Raw genomic sequence first — 19,571 nt, forward strand, 5'->3', positions numbered from 1 at the left:
TATTCCACACTGTATGGAATCACACTCGGTGTATAGGGCTGGGGGAAGAAGGAGGAAGGGGGGACATTTGGAGTGATGGTGCTTGACATCCCCAATCACCATCCCCTGCTGGAGCCCTTCTGCCCTGGGGATGGCTCAGCACCTGCCTGCCGTGGCGAGGGGTGAAAGAATTCCCTGCTTTGCTTTGCTTATGTGTGGCTTTTGCTTCAGCTTTATCTCAGCCAGCAGTTTTCTCACTTTCCCCTTCCCAGTTCTCTCCCCACCCCGCTGGGAAGAATGAACGAAAAGCAGCAGCTGGGGGCTGAGCTGCCCACCGGGGTTAAACCCCATCGTGCATCCGGGAGAGAGACACGGTGGGTTTTGGAGCTGTGCTCCAGGGCAGGAGCTGGGGCCATGGGGAGAGGCCCGGGGCAGGGGCACAGGACCCGCAGCGGGAGCGGGAAGCAGGCAGGGGAGCTCGGCTGTGGGACGAGCTGGGTGGAGGGGCCGAAGGTGGGGACGGATCCTCGGGCACAGCCAGAGCCGCCGCCCGTCCGGCCACGCGCCGCCCTGCTCGGCCGGGGCTCTGGGCTCCGCGGGCGGGGGTCCGGCGGCGGTGGGGCCGGGGGCGGGCGGGATGCGCGGGGCGGGGGCGGCCGGTGCCCGCGGCGGGGGCCGTGCCGGGGCCGTGCCGGGGCGGGGGCAGCGGTCGCGGCGGAGCCGCATCCCGCGGAGGGCGGGCGCAGCCGGGCTGGCCCCGCGCCACGCGGAGGAGGAGCAGCAGATCCCCGGAGCACGTTAAAGAGCGAGGCCGAGCGCGGCGGGGAGGAAGCGAACGGCTCCGCGAAGGCAACGGAGCGGCGGCCGCAGGCAGAGCGCCCGCCCCGGCCGGACCCGAGTTCCCGGCGGCGGCTCGGCCGGGCCCGGCGGAGGGTGCGGGATCGGGGCCGGGTGGCCGCGCCCGCCGCCCCGCACCATGCCCGCCGCGCTGCCCAGCCTGCTGGCCTGGCTGGCGGTGCTGCTGCTCGGCAGGGCCCGCCCGGCCGACGCCTGCAGCTGCTCGCCCATCCACCCGCAACAGGCCTTCTGCAACGCCGACGTAGGTGAGCGCCGCGGGGTCCCCGCCCCGAGCCCCCCGAGCCCCCGCCCGGCCCCGCCCGCCGCAACTCCGCGGCGGGGGAAGCGCCGCAAAGTTGTCGCGGGGCGGGCGGGGCGCGGGCAGAGCCCCCCGAGCCCCGGCACCTGCCCGCCCGGCCGGGGGTGTGTCGCGGGCGCGGATGCGCGGCCGGGCGCGGTCCGTCCGTGCGGGCTGTGCCCGCCCGCCCCGCGCCTCCGCCCGCCGGCCCGGGGGGGCTCCCGCGCCCGGCCGCGCTCCGGGGGCGCCGCCGCCGCCGCGAGGGCGAACGGAGCGCGGCTACGCCGGGCCGGGTCCCCGCCGGCCGCCCCCCGTGAATGACACGGGTGGGCCCGGCCTCCCCCGGCTCTGGTGACACCGCGAGGTACGTGGCAGCGCGGGGCCGGGGCCCGGCGGCCACCGGGACCCTCCGAGTGCGGCCACGGCACCGGCCCGGAGCCCGGAGGAGCCCCTGTCCCCGCGGCTGCCGCCGCGGCTCGGTCACCCCTGTCTGCGCCTTATTTCCAGGCATTTCCTTTCCCCCGTCCCACTTTGTTCGGCTTGGATGCTGCTGAAAGGGAGGGCTTGGCAGCGCCGGGATCTGGATTCCTCTTTCTATGAATAATGCCCTTATTAAATTTTAACATATGAACCCAACAGGCCGGCCCCAGTTCCCGGCGCTTTCCTGCGCGGGCCCGTTCCCAGGCTCAGCTGGAGAGGTAACATTCCCAAACACTGAGGCAGCCCCAACCTCTGGATGGCCCTGCCCTGTCCCTTGCTCCACATCCAGGATGTTCCTCACGGGCGTCCCTTCCAGACCCCACTCCCGGCGTCTTTCCTCCGTGAGGGCAACTCCCACACCGCTTGGCTGCTGCCTCGGGGCTCACCATGAGGCGTGCTGGGGACAGGGAGATTTTTAGACAAAATGGAGCTCTGGGTTTTTGTAGCTGCTGCTGGGGCCGGTGTCCCTGGCGCACAGGATGCCCCGTGCCTGCTGGGGCAGTGCGGCTGTGGCTTCCCATCACGCTGCTGTCAGGATCAGCTTTCAGGGCACTCGTGATTCACTGCCCGTCGTGGGGTGCCGGCTCAGCCCTGACTCAGCTGCTGAGTCACTGTCTGTCTGTCTTGGCGGCCTGGCCGTCTGCGCCGTCCCTGGCAGGGCCCTGCTGGGCTGAGCTGTGCTCCCCGGCCCTCAGCAGGTGCCCGTCCTGCCGAGGCAGCATCCTCCCAGCCGCGCTGCCGGCGGCGCCGGCACCTTCTGGCTCCCAGCCCGAGTCGCTTGTGCAGCTCGTCTGTATCAAACGTGCTTCGTGTGGGCCTACGTGAAAACAGTGCTGGGCTTGGGGACAGAGCCTGGGATGGCCCTGTGTGCCCTGGCCTTGTGCTGTCTCTTATCTTCCCCGGGATGCTCTCTGGAGCTGGGATGTTCCTCAGCCAGTTCCATCCCAGCAGGTGTGTGGAGCACAGAGAGAACCTGGGCCCCCAGTGCTGTTGGGACCTTTCCCAGCTGCTGTGGCTGAGGGAGCTGTGTCCAGGCTGGGCCCTTGACAGAAATGTGGTGGTGCGGGGATGGCTGATGTCCTGCAGTGCTGGGTGGGTGCACCCGAGGTGAAGGGACCCCAAGGCTCATGCTCAACCCTCAGTGTGAGGTATCAGGGTGAGCACAGTGTGGGGTCCTGGCTCTGGGGCCTGGGATCTGCTCTCCATGGTGTGGGCACTGCCTTCCGCATCCCCATGGCCTCTCTGGCCTTTCCCCTGCCCCTGCACTCGCTCTGCTGTGCAGGGACTGGGGCAGCCACAGCCCAGGGCTGCACTTCCAGGCAGTGCAAGGGGAGGCAGATGCAGCTCTGCATTGGGTGCTGATGCCTGAGGGGCTGAGGGTCACAGAGGGGCTGGGGTTGTGTCACTGGGGCTGGTGGCTTAGAACCTGCCAGCCTGTCCTGGCTCATGAGATGAGCAGGGCTTTTCTGCAGGGCCCAAGGGCTTGGGGCTGCCCCATCCTCCATCCCTCACTGGGGCTGTGCCCGGGCTCTGCTGGGCTGCTCCCCAGCAGGACACCCGGCTCCTGCTCCATCTCCTCTGGAGCAGCGTGGGGGTGATGCTGAGCCCTTCCAGGCACAGCCGTGGCTTTGCCCCTGCCAGGCAGCAGGCGGTGGCTGGGGCAGGGAGAGCAGGGCTCCGTGCAGCTGGATCGCACCGATCCCAGGGCTCGGCTCCCCGGGCCGGGCACGGTGATGAGCGTAGGGGCTGCCATCAGCCAGCAGGGACCGGGCAGAGGAGGGGATTTGCGGGGGCGCTGGGAGCTGTCCCCGCGGGGCGCAGCTGCCCGCAAACCGCGCCGAGCCTGGCGGTGCCGCTGCCCGTGCCCGGTGCCGCTGCCCGTGCCCGGTGCCGGTGCCGCCCGCCGAGCGCGGCAGCCGAGCCCTCCCGTGCGGCTGGCGCAGAGGGGCCGTGGGCTGACGCGGGGGCTGCCGCTGATTGGGCTCCATCCCGCTCCCGTCAGCGGCCGGAATGACGCACGCGGCCACGGCGGCGCTCAGCCCGTGCTCCCGCGCAGCCCGGCGGGCGAGCCGGACCGGCGGCCTGCGGGACAGGCATCCTGCCGGACTGGCATCCTGCTGGACCGGCATCCTGGCCCCCGCCGCCCCCCGGGCACCGCTGGGCACCTGGGGCTCTGCATGGCCTGCGCGTCCCCCCGCTGCCCTGCTCAGCCCTGCGTGCCTGCAGCCTCAGCAGCCTCAGCAGCCTCAGCAGCCTCAGCCCGCGGTGCCGGGGCGGGCACCGGGATGCCAGCGGGCCCCCGGGCTGTGGCCCTTGCACCGGGCAGGGCTGTGTGCAGGAATCCTCCCAGGGTGGTTAGCGATCTCCCCAGCTCCGCCAGCCTCCAGCAGGGCTGGAGTGACCGCAGGGCTGCCCTCGCCAGGGGTCAGGTGCCAGGCTGGCGGTGCCAGGCAGGCAGCGGGCAGTGCTGGCGCTGGCAGCCAGCCCCTCTGCTGCCCGCAGCCCTGGAGAAGGGAGCTTTGTTCTCCGGGCACCCAGCCCAGCAGTGGCCCCTGCTGCCCGTGGGCACTGGCACTGCCCGGGCAGCCGAGGGTGCGTATGGGCACGGTGGCTCCGTGGGGTTTGGGGTGGCACAGCAGAGGAAGGGGCAGCCGTTCTGCAAGTCTTGGGCCAGAAGGGGCCAAGGGTCCTTGTGCTGCCCTTCTTCCCATGGGGCACAGGTGAGCACAGTGCCCTGAGGTGGGGTAGCCCCACATGGGGCCAGGGAGGACAAACCCCAGCACTGGCAAGCCCAGAGAGACAGCCTGGTGGTTTTGTGGCATTGGATTACGTTATGATGCTGGTGGCAGAGGGCAGCACGGATACCTGCTTACCTTGCAGGGTCTCTGTCCCTGGAGGGGCCAGAGTCCTCACTATGGGGCGGCCACAGTGGCAGATCTGGGGACCCGCACAGGAGATGTCACCAGTGGGGATCCCCCTCTGCCTGGGAACCCTCTGCTCCCACGGAGCACCTTCTTGCTTGGCCTGCCTGGGGAAGGAGCGTTTCCAGCATTTCCCTGGTCCAGCTTGGAGAGCCAGTGCCAACTGTGTGCTGTGCCTGCCACACACCCCAGGAGCCAGAGAGCCTCGGCTCATTGCACAGAGGGTCTGGGCTCCAGCCCTGGCTGGTGGCTGCCCGTGTTGGCATCGGCAGTGGTGGGTGACAAGGCCAGTGGGAGCATTGGCGTTTAGGGAGGTCTGACTGCTGGTTCTTGGGCACCTGGGGCTTTCCTCCATCCCCGTCCCAGGCTCTCCTCAGGGCTCCCTCCGCTGCCCTGGCTCCTGGCGGGCGTGGAGCAGCTTGGCTGCGCTGCGGGGTCTTGGCGGGGAAAGCACAGCGCAGTCGTCCCCTCCACAAAGCCGCACTGTTCAGAACAAATCCACCCAGAATCGGGCTGCATTTTTGTCAAGTGATTCATCAGCACGTGAATGGAAACGGCTGGAGCCCACTGAAGCAGCCGCCATTCCCGCACGGGAGCCGGCACTGGCTGCACCCGGGTTACACGGGCGGCGTGCGGGGCTGGGCTCTCGGGAGATGCGGTGGCTGCGGGGATCCCGGCACGGCACTGCTGACACAGAACTGGGTGCTGTCCCAGGCATGGCTGGACAGCCCAGCCCTTCCCAAGGGATGGGGGCAGTCGGGAAAGCCCCCAGTGCAGCCATTGCTTCCCCAGCCCTGTGCAGAATGAGTGCTGACAGTGACTGGGGATGGCCATTTTGGGAAACCTCTCCCCTGGTCCCTGCTCGTGTTGGTGCCACTGTCACCTTTCCAGAGTAAACTCTGTTGGCATTCGCTGGTGCCCACGTGGGGCCGTGCCCCCCTGACCTTGAGCTTAAATAGCCTGCCTGCATGCCCCCACAGCCCGTGTATTTATAGAGTGTGGTCAGATTCCTCCTCCTGCCCATGCCAGGTGGGAGAAGCTCCTCTGTGCCAGGCAGTGGGTGACCTCTGCATGTCCCTGGCTGCTCCCAGCCCAGCATCCCTCAGTGGGGACATGGACCAGGATGAACTCTGTGAGAGTGCCCTGCTCCCTGTTCCCTGCTCCACAGTGCTCGGGGGGCTGGCAGGGCAGGGGGAGCTGCCCTTCCCTTGGATGGGGGTGCCCCTGGCAGAGCAGGGAGCCCTGCCAGCCACTGCCCTGCAGCCAGGCCCCTGCGTCCTCTGAGTGCTGAGCAGGAGCCCTAGCTTTGGCACTGCCACTGTCACCATCAGCACCATGGTGCTGCCTGGGAGCTTCAGTCCCTGCACTGCTGGAGGGAGCTGGGCACAACTGGGGGCTGCAGGTCCCAGTGCAGGGCCCCAGGCACCGTGCCCAGCATGAGCCAGCCCCATGTCCCAGCCCGTGGGTGAGTAAGGGTGAGCTGGCTGCCCGCCCTGCCCCTGCAGGTCACTGCCACGTGCCCAGCCCTCACGTGCCGGAGCACACATCCTGGGCTGTGACCGCAGGGACCCTGCCACAGCAGAGCTGTCCCTGGCTCACCGTGCCACGGCCTCACCAGCCCCGGGGCCAGGTGATCCTGTTGTGAACTTCCCTTATCGCCCACCCTGAGGCTGCTGCTGCAATGCTGCTGGTCACTGTCCTGCACGTGCCAGCCCCATCCCTTTGGGGACAGCGGGCGACACCGGCTCTGGGGGCAGCCAGGCAGGCAGTGGCGTCTGCTGCGGGCAGTGGTCTCCTGTGAAGGTGGGAGACCCTGTGACATGCAGGGGCTGAGTGGGACTGGTCACCCCCTTACCTCACCTCTCCCTTCCAGTGATCCGAGCCAAGGCCGTCTCTGCGAAGGAGGTGGATTCGGGGAATGACATATACGGGAATCCCATCAAACGCATCCAGTATGAAATCAAGCAGATCAAGGTAAGGGGGCACACTGGGTCAGGAGGCTGGGGCCCTGGGGTGGCCCCTTCACCAGCCACTCACAGCCCCCTCTGCTCCCCAGATGTTCAAGGGCCCCGACCAGGACATAGAGTTCATCTACACGGCTCCATCCACTGCCGTGTGCGGCCGGCTGCTGGACACCGGCGGGAAGAAGGAGTATCTCATTGCAGGTGAGCCCCGCGGGAGGGCTCTGGGGGGCGTTGGGACATGCTGGCCAGGATGCCCCCCGTGCCCTGCAAGGTGCCTGATGTGTGCCCGCTCCCTGGGCACATCCTCCCCTTGCCCCTCCTGCTCCTGCCACCAGCCCTCAGGGAAGCCCCTCGCTGTGCTCGGCAGCCCCGAGCCATGGTGGGGACAGCTGGGGACAAACCTCTGCTTGCAGGGACAGGGCACAGGGAGGGCCCCAGCACCACGAGTCAGCACAGGCTCTCGAGGCCCCGGGCAACCCCCCTGAGTGTCTGTTTGGCCTCTCCCCAGGCAAGTCAGAGGGCAATGGCAAGATGCACATCACGCTCTGCGACTTGGTGTCCACCTGGGACTCGCTGACCCCAACCCAGAAGAAGAGCCTAAACCAGCGGTACCAGATGGGCTGCGAGTGCAAGGTGAGCAACCAGGCTGCCCCCCCACATGCCCCATACCAGGGAGGGTCTGCAGCCCCCAGGCAGGGGTGGGCTCCACAGTGAGATGCTGTTCCCTGTCCTTCATGGATGATGTTGTGCAGGGACACAGCACAACGGGCAGACAGGAAGGGCTGGGCAGACGGGAAGGGCGGCCCTGCCTGTGTGTTCCTCCGGCTGGGAGCCAAGGCCAGCCCTGGCACTGGCAACCAGGGCTTCCCCAGTTCCCTGCATTGCTTCCCTACCGTGCCCCACAGGGCAGGATCAGCCTGGCATCCCTGTCCAGAGCCAGGGGGCAGATGAAGCAGAGCACCTGCCTGCCCCCGGCCCCGTGCCCCTCGGGCTGGTGGGTGACAGTCTCTGTTATGCACAGATCTCGCGCTGCCTCTCCATCCCCTGCTTCGTCTCCTCCTCGGATGAGTGTCTGTGGACAGACTGGGCGATGGAGAAGAACAACGTGGACGGGCGGCAGGCGAAGCACTACGCCTGCATCAAGAGGAGCGACGGCTCATGCGCCTGGTACCGCGGCATGGCCCCCCCCAAGCAAGAGTTTCTCGACATCGAGGACCCCTAAGCCAAACGAGCGCATTCCAGTAGCCAGTAGAAAAAACCTGCGAGATGTTAGACTGGTCCACGCTGATATCAAATCCTGGAGACAGCATGAAAATCCTCTCGGCCGCAGGGGGCCCCGGTGGCTGCCCCCCGTGTGTGGGGCCAGGGCCCCGCTCCGGTGCAGGCTCCTGGCAGCCCCAGCTGCCCTGGGCATCCTTCGCTCGTGGCAGGGCTGAGCAGGGCGTGGGGAGTTCCCTGCCAGGGCCACGATCCCCCAGCCGTGCTTGGCTCTGGCAGCTGTGAAGGAACCAAGCCCTCGTGAGTGGTGGGAGCTGCCCTGGCTGCGTAGCAGGTCTACCAGTGCCCCGCTGCGGGAGCCTCCCCCACAGCTCCCGACACACAGCCCTCCCCACCGCAGCACCTGGCAGCCCTGCTGACCTCTCCCCCAGCACCCACCTCTCCCTTGGGCGTGCCAGAAGGGCACCCCTCTGGGCAGGGGCTCCGGGGGGCTTTACCTTGGGGCACAACCCCCAGCAAGGGGCTCCGGGCCCTCCACAGGGCCAGACGACTCCTGCACAGGTGCCTTGTCCCAGAAAGCTGGAGGGGCATGTTAGCATATCTGGGGTGACCCCTGACATGCATCCCTGCACTGCTGCCTCTCTCTCCACATGGTCCTCTCTCCAGGCGTCTCTGTTCCCCTGCAACCTCCTACAGATCCTTCTGCAGATGCCACCATTGGACACACCTCGACCTGGAACCCTTGGCAGGGCACCAGGGGCCGCAGCTCTGGCTGCATGGGCACAGGGTGTGTCCGTCACCGCCTCGCGCAGATCGGGGCCGTGCTGTGCCCCTCAGCACCACCGCAGCCAGGCAAGCTCCCTTCTCTGCGGTGTGGGAGTGGAGCCTGGAACGGGCAGCAGGGAAACCTGTGACCCTCACAGCCCTCGGCCCTGCGCTCTCTGAGCCATGCCCATGCCCGTGCCACAGCGGTGCTGGCGTGTGCCGCGGAGCTGCTGTGGCACTGGCACCCATGGCTTTGGGAGCGTGCCGGGAATGCTCCCTGCAGCCCCGTGCCCGTGGGCTTTTCATGCTGTGCGTCCCTGTAAGGTTTGAGATGTCGTACTGGACCAGTCTGGGCAATTTCAACATATTAAAGAGAAAAATTAAAAAGAAAGAAAAAGAAAAAAACCCCCCAACCTTTACTCAGTCCCGACCGCGCATCCCGGGCGCTCTGTATGGCTGTACCCGTTGTGCTCCTGTCGCTGCTGCTCCTCTGTCTTTGACTTCAATATCGCCACTTGTTTTGCCGCCGGCTCTGTCGTCCCTGTGCCGTGATTTCCGTCTCCTCGTCCGGCGCTGGAGCCGCCCCGGTACCCGCGCAGGGTCCGTGCCGGGAGCTCCGGGCCAAGCGGGAAGCGGGGCGGGGACGCTGCTCCGGTTCGGCCCTGCGGGGCTCGGCCGGGATCCCCCAGACCCAACCGGACCCCCGGCCTCCGCCGGCCCTGCTCGGCAGCGGAGAGAAGCGATGCCCGCGGGAGGGAAGGGAACGGGACTGGAGGGGAAGAGCTGCTGCGGGCCCACCCTGGAGTGCGGGCGGCAGCGCCGGGGGCGGGATGCGACGGGACCGGGAGCGGGAGCGGGACCGGGACCGGGCGGGGCCGTGACTCAGGGGCCGAGGGCGGGCCCGGGTACCGCGTGGTGGCCGCTCCGCGTGGAAACGTGCCCTGCTGGGACCGTCCGCTGTGGGCGCGGCGTTGCCGGCCGCCTTCCCCTCGGCAGCCGGTCCTGCCTCCGTCCGCGCCCGGCTCGCAGCGGGCGGGCGGAGCTGGCGTCCCCGTTGGCTCTGCCGAGCAAGGGGCGGAGCGGCCGCGGCTCCGGGCCGGGCGGAGCGGGGCCGGGCGGAAGGAGCTGCTGGCGGTGTGGCGACACGTGCGTGCGGCGGGACCCGGATGGTGAGCGCTGCCGGGACGGGCGGGACGGGCCCGGGGACGCGGGGCCTGCGCCCCCGTCCCGCCGCGCTCCCCGGCCCTGCCGGCGGGGCCGCCCGTGCGGAGCGGAGCGCCGGCGCCGCCCGGGCCGCATATGGCGGCGGCCGGGCCGGGACCGCGCGGCGGCGGCGGCGCTCGGGGCCGCGGGTGGCGGCGGGGGCTTGGCGGTGCCCGTGGCGGCCCAGGGACCCGCCGAGGGGGCCGTGGCGGCGGCCCAGGGACCCGCCGAGGGGGCCGTGGCGGCGGCCGGCTGCTCTGAGAGCCGGAGCGCGGCGGGAGCGGCCTGGCCGGGCCGGTGCCCCCCGCTCAGCCGCCGCTTTCCGCCCTCTCTGCAGGCGCGGCCGCCGGGCCCGCCGAGCCGGCCGCCCACGGCGATGATCGCGGAGAAGCTGCGGGAGGCGCTGGAGCCGGGGCGGCGGGAGGCGGCGGCGGAGCTGGGCCGGCCGCCGGCCGCCGCCGCCCGCTCCGTGCTGCAGCAGCGCATCGAGTTCGTGCCCGCCCGGCGCGGCCTGGCCGGGCAGCTGGGCCACCTGCGGGACAAGTACGAGCACATCGGGGCCGAGCCCACCGGCCGCCCCCTCGGCGTCGCCGGCGGCCTTGCGGAGCGGCCGCAGAGCCCCCCGGGTGAGTGCAGAGGCCGAAGGGACCCTCCCGCGCTCCTGCCCCGGCTGACTCTGTCTGCTCCCCGCAGGACACGGCCATGCCCCGCCGCGGCCCGCGGGGGACGGCATCCCCCCGCCGCAGAAGGTGCTCTTCCCGGCCCAGAACCTCTCCATGAAGTGGGAGCGGGTCCACCGAGTGGGCGCCGGGCTGAGCAACCTGGGCAACACCTGCTTCCTGAACTCGGCGCTGCAGTGCCTGACCTACACGCCGCCGCTGACCAACTACCTGCTGTCCCGGGAGCACGGGCGCACCTGTGAGTGGGGACCCCGGTGCAGGGGCCGGGAGGGACGAGCAGCGTCTGCCTGTCCTGCTCACAGTGCTGCGTTCAGCGCCTCTGTGCCTGGCTCTGTGAGGGAGTGCAGATATCAGAATGCACCTTCCCCGCCCTGCTCCTTTCTGCCTGTTTCTCTGTCAAGAGCTTGTTCCTGGGTCCTACTCCCTTTTCCTGGCCACAGCAGTGTTCCCAAGCTTGGCATCTTTGCCTCTGCTGGGTGTAGCCAGACTAAGATGGGCCCAATGGGGCCTGATGGCTTCTTGGGGGCTCAGCTGGGGGGTCCCGAGTAGCTCCTGACTGTGGGGAGTGCAGAAGAGCAGCGTGGCAGGCGCTGCTGTGAGCTGTCACTACAGGAACACACGGGCCTTGCAGCCCCATCCATAGCACTGCCAGCGGGATGTGCCCCTCAGGGCTGAGCTGTGGGCTGGTCCAGTGCATCCCTGGGTCCTGTTTTCTCTCAATGTGAACGTTTCTCATCTGGGGGCTGTCCTGGCTGCTCCTGGGATGGTCCGTGCCAGTTGGGATGGCATGAGCTGGTCCCCATCTCCTGTGGCATCGAGCTCATAGGGAAAGCTGAGCATGGCTTCGCTGTATTGGACCAGAGGTCCCTGTCCTGCCTCCATCTCTCCCGGGTTTGTCCCCAACGTCGTGTCATCTCTCCTGCTCCAGGTGCCCACGGAAGCTTCTGCATGATGTGCACTATGCAGAACCACACGATTCAGGCTTTTGCCAACAGCGGCAATGCAATAAAGCCACTCTCCATCATCCGAGACCTCAAGAGTAAGGAGGGCTGACCCCCCGTGACTAATGTGGGAGCAGAACTGTTGGGACTGGGGCGCGTTTCGGCAAACAGCTCCACTGAGATGGCTCATGGAGCCTTGGAGTGCCTGAAGACTTCCTGGGCTGCCAGGGGCTTCCTCTGTGACATGAGTCTGGTGTCTGGTTTGGGTTGAGGGGACTCAGAGCCCAGAGCCCTTGCCCCAGGGAAGGCAGGGAGGGATGGCATCTGCTGCAGCACGTGCTGAGCGCTCCCTCTCTTGCAGAGATTTCCCATAACCTGCGCTTCGGCAGGCAGGAGGATGCACACGAGTTCCTGCGCTACACCATCGATGCCATGCAGAAGGCCTGCCTGAATGGCTACACCAAGTATGTGGGGCCTGCTGGCCCATCACTGCTCTTTGCTGTTCCCTTGCTGGTCCCCTGCACTCACGGGAGTGGACTGTGGAGTGAACATGTGCCCCAGGTCAGCCTTATTGTGGGGAGGTTCTGCCTCCAGGGGCCTCGGGTGTGGGGTCCAGCTCTGCCCCTCAGGGACAGGGCTCTGGGCTGTCGTTCACCTTCTGCTGCCTCCTCCACCTCAGCATAGCTGCAGTCCTGCCCCCAAATCCCGAGGCTGCTACAGGTCGGGATCAAATCCCACTTGCTGAGGGATACAGGCCTACTTGCTAGCTCAGCCCCAGCCCTGTGGCTGCAGAAGGGCAGCTTCCCCCAGGCCCTTTGTCCTGGGAAGCTCTGCCTCTGCTCTGAGCTCCAGCCGGGAGGAAGGTGTGTGCTGGAGCCTGGTGTCACCCCTCAGCTGGGACACAGGGAGAGCAGTGTGGCAGGGGCTGTGACTTCCCACAGCCCGGCCACTGGCCAGAACAGAGAGGGGCTGTCCTGAGGGGTCCAGCAGGGCTGGCTGCTGCAGTGTGGGATCTGTGCTGCTGTCTCTCGGCAGGCTGGATCGCCAGACCCAGGCCACAACTCTGGTTCACCAGATCTTTGGCGGTTACCTGCGCTCCCGTGGTGAGTACCAGCAGCCTGGGCTGGGCCTGGGCGGTGAAACCCTTTGGGAACACGGCTCACATGTTTAACTTACCCAGAGCTGCAGCCAGTCAGTCCTGCAGCACCTGTGGGTCACTGTCCCTGCTGTGGCAATGGGACAAGCCACTGCCTGTGGGGCCCAAGCTGTGGGTCCCCAGCTCACTGCCCTCAGCACAAGGAGCTGTTCCCAGCGGTCTGGCATCACCTGCTTTCCCAGAGCCCATGCCTGGGCTGGGGGGACACTGCAGCTATGTGTGCCGTGCTGGGGTGTGCCAGGGTGTGCCCATGGCTCTTCCTTTGCAGTGAAATGCTTGGAGTGCAAGACTGTCTCGGATACCTATGACCCTTACCTGGACGTGACCCTGGAGGTCGAGGTACTGCTGCAGGGTTGGGGATGGGGCTCTCTGCTCTTGAGGGGGCTGTTCCTGCTCTGAGGCTCCTTGACCTGCTGGCAGGAGGGCAGCAGCCCCTGCTGCTGCTCCTCCTTCCCTGTCTCACAGAGCAGTGCCTGAACGTGAGCCGTGGCCCCTCACTGCAGGCTGGCAGTGCTCTGGGGCAGAGCAGCCACCACGGCGTGCCAGGCTCAGGGCTCTGGGGCAGCTGCTCCCTGTGCTGTGTGCTCTCTCCTGGGGCCAGCGCCTCTGCAGGGAGCGGGGCTGTGCTGGGGGCAGGCCCCACGTGCCCTGACCCCTGCCCTGTCCTTGCAGCGAGCCGCAAACATCGTGCGGGCCTTGGAGCTGTTTGTGAAGCCAGAGCAGCTGGGTGGGGACAACGCCTACAGGTGCAGCATGTGAGTCTGGGCTGCTGGGGCCCATGGGTGAGCTGTGGGAGGGCTGCTGTGCCTGCTGCCTGGCTAACCACGAGGTGCAGGGCCTGGGATGAAGCCTGCTGCCCCTCAGCTGCCTTGTCTTCAAAGGCATGGCCGTGGGGAGGTGTCTGGAGCAGTGCCTGGTGCCAGCAGCGCCGTTCCCATCGGGTTTGCCATTGCTGTGTGGCCAGGGCAGGCAGCCACGTGCATGTTGGAACAGCTTGAATAGCCTGAGCTTTCCTGGGCAGGTGCAGGAAGAAAGTGCCAGCCAGCAAACGTTTCACCATCCACCGAGCCTCCAACGTTCTCACCATCTCACTGAAACGCTTTGGCAGCTGCGGCCCTTCAGGTGGAAGGAAAATCACCAAGGTGAGAGCTCAGTGATCCACAGCCAGGGCTGTGTCCTGGCCCGAGGTCCTGCCCCTGAGCAGGGCGGGAGGTGGTCCTGGTGCAGTCCTGAGGCCATTCCCCACTGCTGCCAGTGGGGGAAGTTGGGTTCATCCTGGCATCTTCCTCGCCACAGCCTCTGCCTGGGCAGGGCAGGTCCCCTCCCTCAAGAGATGGGGTTCATAGCACAGCAGAGCTGCTCTTGCTCTGGCAAGAAAGCCATGGCAGCTCCTGAGACATCTTCTTTGCACAGGACGTGGGGTACCCTGAGATCTTGGACATCCGGCCGTACATGTCCGAGCCCAAGGGCGATCCCATCACGTATGGGCTCTATGCAGTGCTGGTGCACTCTGGCTACAGCTGCAACGCTGGGCACTACTTCTGCTATGTGAAGGTGAGCCCAGGATGCTCCCTTGGCACCCTGTCTGGGCTGGGGCCTGGGAGGTGCTTGTGGGTCCCTTCAGGGTGCAGAAAGGAGCGTGCTTGGCAGGCTGGGTGGTGTGGAGCGCTGGGCATGGGGCACAGACTGCTCCCCTGCAGGAAACATGAAGGTCTGCCCTGACAGAGCTCCCTGGGCCATCTGTGGGTTTTGGGGAGAGGAGCTGTGATGGTGGGTGCTGTTGCTGCTGCTCTGCAGGCCAGGAGGTTCCCTGGGCAGAGCCTGACCCTGTTCTCCTCAGACACAGCCTGACCAAGCTCCGTGTTCTCTTCCACAGGCCAGCAACGGGCAGTGGTATCGAATGAACGACCACGAGGTGCACCCCAGCAACATCAAGGTGGTTCTCAACCAGCAGGCCTATGTGCTGTTCTACCTGAGGTGAGAGAGCCCCCTGTGCCTCACGGCTCCCTACCCTGAGCAAGCAGCCCCAAGGCCCCTGTGTGTGTGTGTGCTGCCCAGGGAACGGTCCAGCCCCTTGCCATGGTTTGCTGGAGCACCTCACCTCCTCCAGCCTCCCCTTCCTCGTGTGTGCTGCTCACCCACGTCCCCAGGGCTGATGTGCTTTGCCTTCCCCAGGCTGGGCAGCCCCAGGAAGAGCTCAGCAGGGCCCGTGGCCACGGCTGCCTTCAGCCCACCCAGCTGCACTGCCAGTGACTCCAAACCAGTGAAGAAACCTGCCATTAACGGGACCCTGCGTGTGCCACCCATGGGCCCGGTGAGTCCTGAAGGTTGGTGCTCCCAGGAGCTGCTGCTCCCCGGGCCCTGGGGCTGCAGCCAGGCTGGGGTGGGTCAGTGGGAGGATGTTGTGCAGGGCACATCCTGATCCTGCTGAACCAGGGATCCTGGCTGGCCATGGGGAGGGTGTATCACTGTGTCTGTGGCTCTCCTCACTGAACTTGTCTCTTTCTCTGTGTCTAGAAACAAGACAAGCTGCTGGGGAAGGGGCTGCCAGCCCCAGGTGATGTTGGAGTCCCTGTCGCCCGCAGCTCTCCTGGGATGGGGTCAAAGCTGACAAACGGAGTTGCTCTGTCAAAGCTTCCCTTTCAGACCCCACCATCCAAACTGCCCCACAAAGGCACCCACGAGGCCGCTGTGCTGGGCTGTGACACAGGCCAGAGGCCCAGGAAGCCGCAGACGCCTGGCATGCCCAGAGCAGGCTTCCATGCCACCAGCACCACGTGCAGGGCCACAGCAGGGCTGCCCCCACAGGGCTCGGGCAGTGAGAAGGCACCTACCTCATCCCAGCTGCTGAAGTCCAGCCAGGAGCCCAGTGCCTGCGGGGCCGTGGCCAGGACCCTGAAGAAGAATTCCTGGGGCAGCACAGCAGGGCAGCTGGCCGAGGAGAGCCACGGGGCCAGCAGCAGTTCCAGCAGCTTCTGCCCCTCTCAGGGAAGGGACTGTGGCACCCTCCTCCCTGCTGGCCCTGGCACCGAGCCGGCTGTCCCCAGAGACTCTGACCTGGCTGCCCCCGGAAGCTCTGGGGCAGCCCCTGTGAAGCCCTCCGCAGCGGGCAGCACTGCCCTGCAGTGGGGCAGCACCACGGCAGCACTGCTGGCCAGGAAACCGGGGCTCCCAGCCAAACAGGTGAGTCTGAGCTCCTGCCCATGGATCCAGCTGACACCCTGTGCCTCCTGAGCAGGTTGTGTAGGGCTCCTGCTGTGCTGACAGGGGTGGCTGCGTGGGTGGGGAGAGCCTCCAGCTCCAACCCAGGCTGTGGCGGCTGCTCCCTGCTCTGGGTCAGGCCTGGCTCTTGTCCACATCTCTGAATGATGCAGGGGATGGCTCCTGCCCCCGTGCCTGGCACAGAGGGGTGACTGTGCCAGTCCCTGCAGTGGGGGGGGGGGGGGGCATTGGCACCCTCTTGGTGTCACCTGTTCCCTGGGCCAGTGGCACGGGGTGATGGCACAGAGGAGGGTGTGGGGGAGCCTCCTCCACAGGCAGTGAGTGGGCTCAGGAGGATGCCAGGGGCTCCAGGTCTTTTAATTTCTCTCTTTCTTTTTTTCCTTTGTTCTTCTAACTGAACACGATTCTGATTCTCCCACCCCCCACCTCCCTGCCCCTGTCTGTGTCCTCCTTCCCTTTTTCTGCGCTCCCCTTTTTCCCTTGGCTGATGGAAACCCTGGTGTTAGACGGCCAAGTTTTTATTTGTGTCAATAACTGCAGGGCAAAGCCTCTCAGAAGGTGAGCGTGAGTGGGCACCCAGCACAGCCCCAGCCCTCAGGCACCCATCCTGCCTCCAGTCCCGGGCCCCTGGGCCAGTCCAGGTAAGCAGTGCCATTGCTGCCAGCTCCCGCATGGCAGGGAGGCTGTGGGGGCTCCATCTGCATGGCCTGGCAGCAGCTTCTCTGTTCCCAGGGCTGGCAGGGCTTGCTCCAGCTCTAGGAAGAGCTGACACATGGAGGGAGGGAGCTTTGCAGCCCTGACCCTGTATTAATGTCCCATGGGATCGGGAGGCACCAGCCTGGTCTCGATCTTGCTCTGGGTGTCCCTCGTAGCCTTCAGCACCAGCATGGGCTGCAGCAGCACCCGGTCCTTCCCAGTGTGCTGTGGGACCTGCGAGTGCTTGCAGAGCAGCATCTGATTCCCGTTTTGTGGGCAGTATGGCAGCAGTTGGGTATTGTGCTCCTGCTTCTCAGGGGAGGGAGGAAGAGAGGGGCTTCCAGGCTTTTGGATCAGCCTCTTTTCCTGTCCTTCAGCCTGTCCCCATCTGCTCTTGACCTTCCCAATCGTGAAAAGTCAGCCTTCAGCTTCATGCTCACCCTGCCTGCTCAGCACCCAGCCTCGCTGCTGACCCCTGGTTCCACTGCCCACCCCTCACACCTCCTCCTTTCTGGCAGCAGGGACACCGGGGCTGGCCGGGAGCAGCCAGAGGGTTCCTTCAGAAGGAGGCGAAGGAAGAGGAAACATCGTAGCACAGAGCAGAGCCCCTGTGCTGAGGCTGTGAAGGACGGGGGTGAAGTCTCCAGCCCTCCCAAGAAGGAGAGGGTTGTTTCTCCAGAGGGCTGCGAGGACAGAGAGTCCAGGCTCCCCAAGAAGGAGGGCACTGCCTCTCAGAAGGACTCCACTGATAGAGACTCCAGGCCCCCCAAGAAGAAAATTGCTGCTCCGGGGGACTTGGTGTCTGTCGTGGGGAAGGAGGGGGCACACAGGGGTCTCTGCCGTGGTCTGGCCTGTCAGGACATGAAGAGTGGGCCCACGCAACATGTGCCAGAGCCCAGCACTGGCCTGGGCATGGAGCCAGCCTCACCCCTCAAGAGGAAGAAGAAGAAGAAAAAGAAGAACAGGAGCAAAGACAGCCCTTTGAAGAAGACAGAAGAGTGCAGCTCTGGGGTGCTGTCCTCAGACAGGTGAGGGACGAGGGGCATGTGAGAGCCTGAGGTCAGGCTCCTGAGGCAGGGCTTCTCACCTTTGTGCAGGTGGGATGCACCTCGGTGTCCATCCAGCTGACCACCTGGTCCCTGTGGGTGGGTTCACCTCAGGTGTCTCTGTGCCCTGTTGCTCTGTGGGAAGCTCAGACTCTCTTGCCCTGCTCTGGCTGGTGTGAGCTGACCCTGCTGCCTTCCCCAGCTCCAGGACAGCTGAGCCAGAGCCCTGTGGGACACATCAGAGCACAGTGGAGGCTGGAGAGCACAAGCACCGCAAGCGCAAGAGGATGGAAAGCCTCAGCAGCCTGGCTGCCAGCACCGTCCCTGCCACCACTGCCACCACCCCAGGTGTGACCCTGTGCCCTGTCTGGTGCCTGGCAGGGCCAAGCCAGCAGCTGGTTTGCCCAGGAGCCCCCTTGGAGCACTGCTGTGCCATCCCCAGTGTTGCTGGTCCCACAGCTGCCTGGCAGTGCCTGTGCCCTGGAGGAGGAGGAGGTGGGGACGGGCCCCTTGATGGACCCCCAGGACAGGCACCTGTGTGCCCAGACGCGCTCAGCCACGAGGACCTGTCTGTCCAAATGGTGTTTGCTGGGATGGGATCACTTTGGGGAGGGAGGGACACGGCAGCTGCCCTTGCTCCCCCTGGCTCACCCCCACCCTGCCTCTCTCTGCAGTGGCAGCACGTCCCAGTGGCAGCCAGGCTGGGGACGAGAGACCCTCCCTGGCTGCCCCGAGCCCCTGTGCCAGCAGCTGGGCAGGCACAGCCCCTGAGGGCCGCGAGTCCAGCGTGGTGGACAAGCTGCTCCAGAACTCCTTGGACAAGGCTTACGGCAAACAAGGTAATCCTGGCTCACCTGGTGGGCAAACAGCCGTGCGGGCCCCCTGCCCTGAGCCCTGGGTGGGGGCAGAGCCCCCCAGCTCTGCAGGGCCTGAGCCCCCCCAGCCAGTGCAGGCGGGCAGGTGCAGCCGGGCACGGGGCTGGCACAGGGTGGGCAGCGAGGGGCTCCAGCCCCGGGGCAGGGCCTGGGGCAGCAGGGCACAGCCTGGTGCTCTGCTGACTTCACTGCTCTGCAGTGTTGACGTGGCAGGGGGAGATTTCGGCCGTGAGCCAGGATGCCATTCGGGACACAGCCCTGGCCCAAAGCAAGACCGTCATTGACGAGTGGGACCAGGAGTTCGACAAAGGAAAGGTGCGTGCTGGCCTGGGGCAGGTGGGAGGAGGCTGGGGCCTCTGCACGCTGACCTGAGCGCTCTCCTACCTCTGCACAGGTAAAGAAAATGAGGAAGATGAAGCAGGAGCGGAGGAGAGACTCAAATCCGTTCCAGAAGTTGCAGAACAAGCGCAACTTCTGGTTGATGTCGCATCCTGCCAAGATGGCCAGCCTGGGCCACCGGCTCTCGGGTGAGTGAGCCATGAGGGGGCACAGCGAGCCTGGGGCTGGGGCTGGCAGCCTGCTGGGGGCTGACTCTGCTCTTTCCTCGCAGGTTGAGATCTGCATCCCCACAGCTCAGGGAGCAGTCCCGGGTCAGGGACCGAGGGCAGCGCTGTCCTGGGAGCTGGCGGTGGAGCACATACAGAGGGGAGGGAATAGAGCCACAGCCCTGGGCTTGTGCCTTCTCCTTCGGGGAGCTGCTTTCCAGCTGCACAGGAGCCTGCCCACGCTGCCTCGCCTCCAGCCTGCCTCGGCCGGGCTCCTCGTCATCCTCTCCGTGCCTGTTCCCCCCCTGCCCCAGCCCGCGCCTGCGGGGGCTCCTGGCAAGTGCCTCAAGCCGGTCCCTGCTGCTCCGTGCTGCTGTGCCTCCCCTTTGCCGCCGTCACCGGCCCTCCCTCCATGGCGCCCCATCCCCGCACCAGCTGCATGGAGAGCCTCCCCCGGCCCGTGTCGGCCCGACCCGCGCTGGCGCGGGGGCACCGGGGAATGGATCCCTGCGGGGCCGGAGCGCTGCCGCCGGCGCTGCGGGAACTGAAGGATGGAACTGAATAAATCCCGGTCTTTGTCACTCGGCCGTGGTCAGCTGCGGTTGCGAGGGGCGAGCGGCGAGAGGGGCACCGGGATGGGGGAGAATCACCGGGATCGGGGGGGTATCACCGGGATGGGGAGGAATCACCGGGACGGGCGGCAGAGGGCGGGGCCTGCCAGGCTCCGCCCCTCCCGGGTCACGTG

General features: G+C 66.6%; 2 protein-coding genes across 2 annotated transcripts; both read left to right on the top strand.

Moving 5' to 3' along the window:
• Positions 1 to 940: 940 nt before the first annotated feature.
• Positions 941 to 8,992, top strand: TIMP2 (TIMP metallopeptidase inhibitor 2). The gene is made up of 5 exons (XM_054293136.1): positions 941 to 1,082; positions 6,389 to 6,489; positions 6,572 to 6,680; positions 6,988 to 7,112; positions 7,501 to 8,992. The coding sequence occupies exons 1-5, from the start codon at positions 956 to 958 to the stop codon at positions 7,699 to 7,701; spliced, it is 663 nt and encodes a 220-aa protein (XP_054149111.1). The 5' UTR covers positions 941 to 955; the 3' UTR covers positions 7,702 to 8,992.
• Positions 7,746 to 19,392, top strand: USP36 (ubiquitin specific peptidase 36). The gene is made up of 21 exons (XM_054293057.1): positions 7,746 to 7,835; positions 9,042 to 9,515; positions 9,637 to 10,291; positions 10,359 to 10,583; positions 11,274 to 11,384; positions 11,648 to 11,750; positions 12,322 to 12,389; positions 12,711 to 12,781; positions 13,115 to 13,197; positions 13,464 to 13,584; positions 13,856 to 13,996; positions 14,319 to 14,419; positions 14,618 to 14,756; positions 14,960 to 15,625; positions 16,205 to 16,305; positions 16,879 to 17,388; positions 17,609 to 17,754; positions 18,081 to 18,245; positions 18,481 to 18,596; positions 18,676 to 18,808; positions 18,892 to 19,392. Exons 1-21 carry the CDS (start codon positions 7,746 to 7,748, stop codon positions 18,894 to 18,896), a joined length of 4,224 nt encoding a protein of 1,407 aa, XP_054149032.1. The 3' UTR covers positions 18,897 to 19,392.
• Positions 19,393 to 19,571: the final 179 nt, after the last annotated feature.

Source organism: Melozone crissalis, unplaced genomic scaffold, assembly GCF_028551555.1.
Source record: "Melozone crissalis strain CALT ecotype California unplaced genomic scaffold, PUWL_Pcris_2 ptg000129l_1, whole genome shotgun sequence".
Taxonomy (NCBI): Eukaryota; Metazoa; Chordata; class Aves; order Passeriformes; family Passerellidae; genus Melozone; species Melozone crissalis.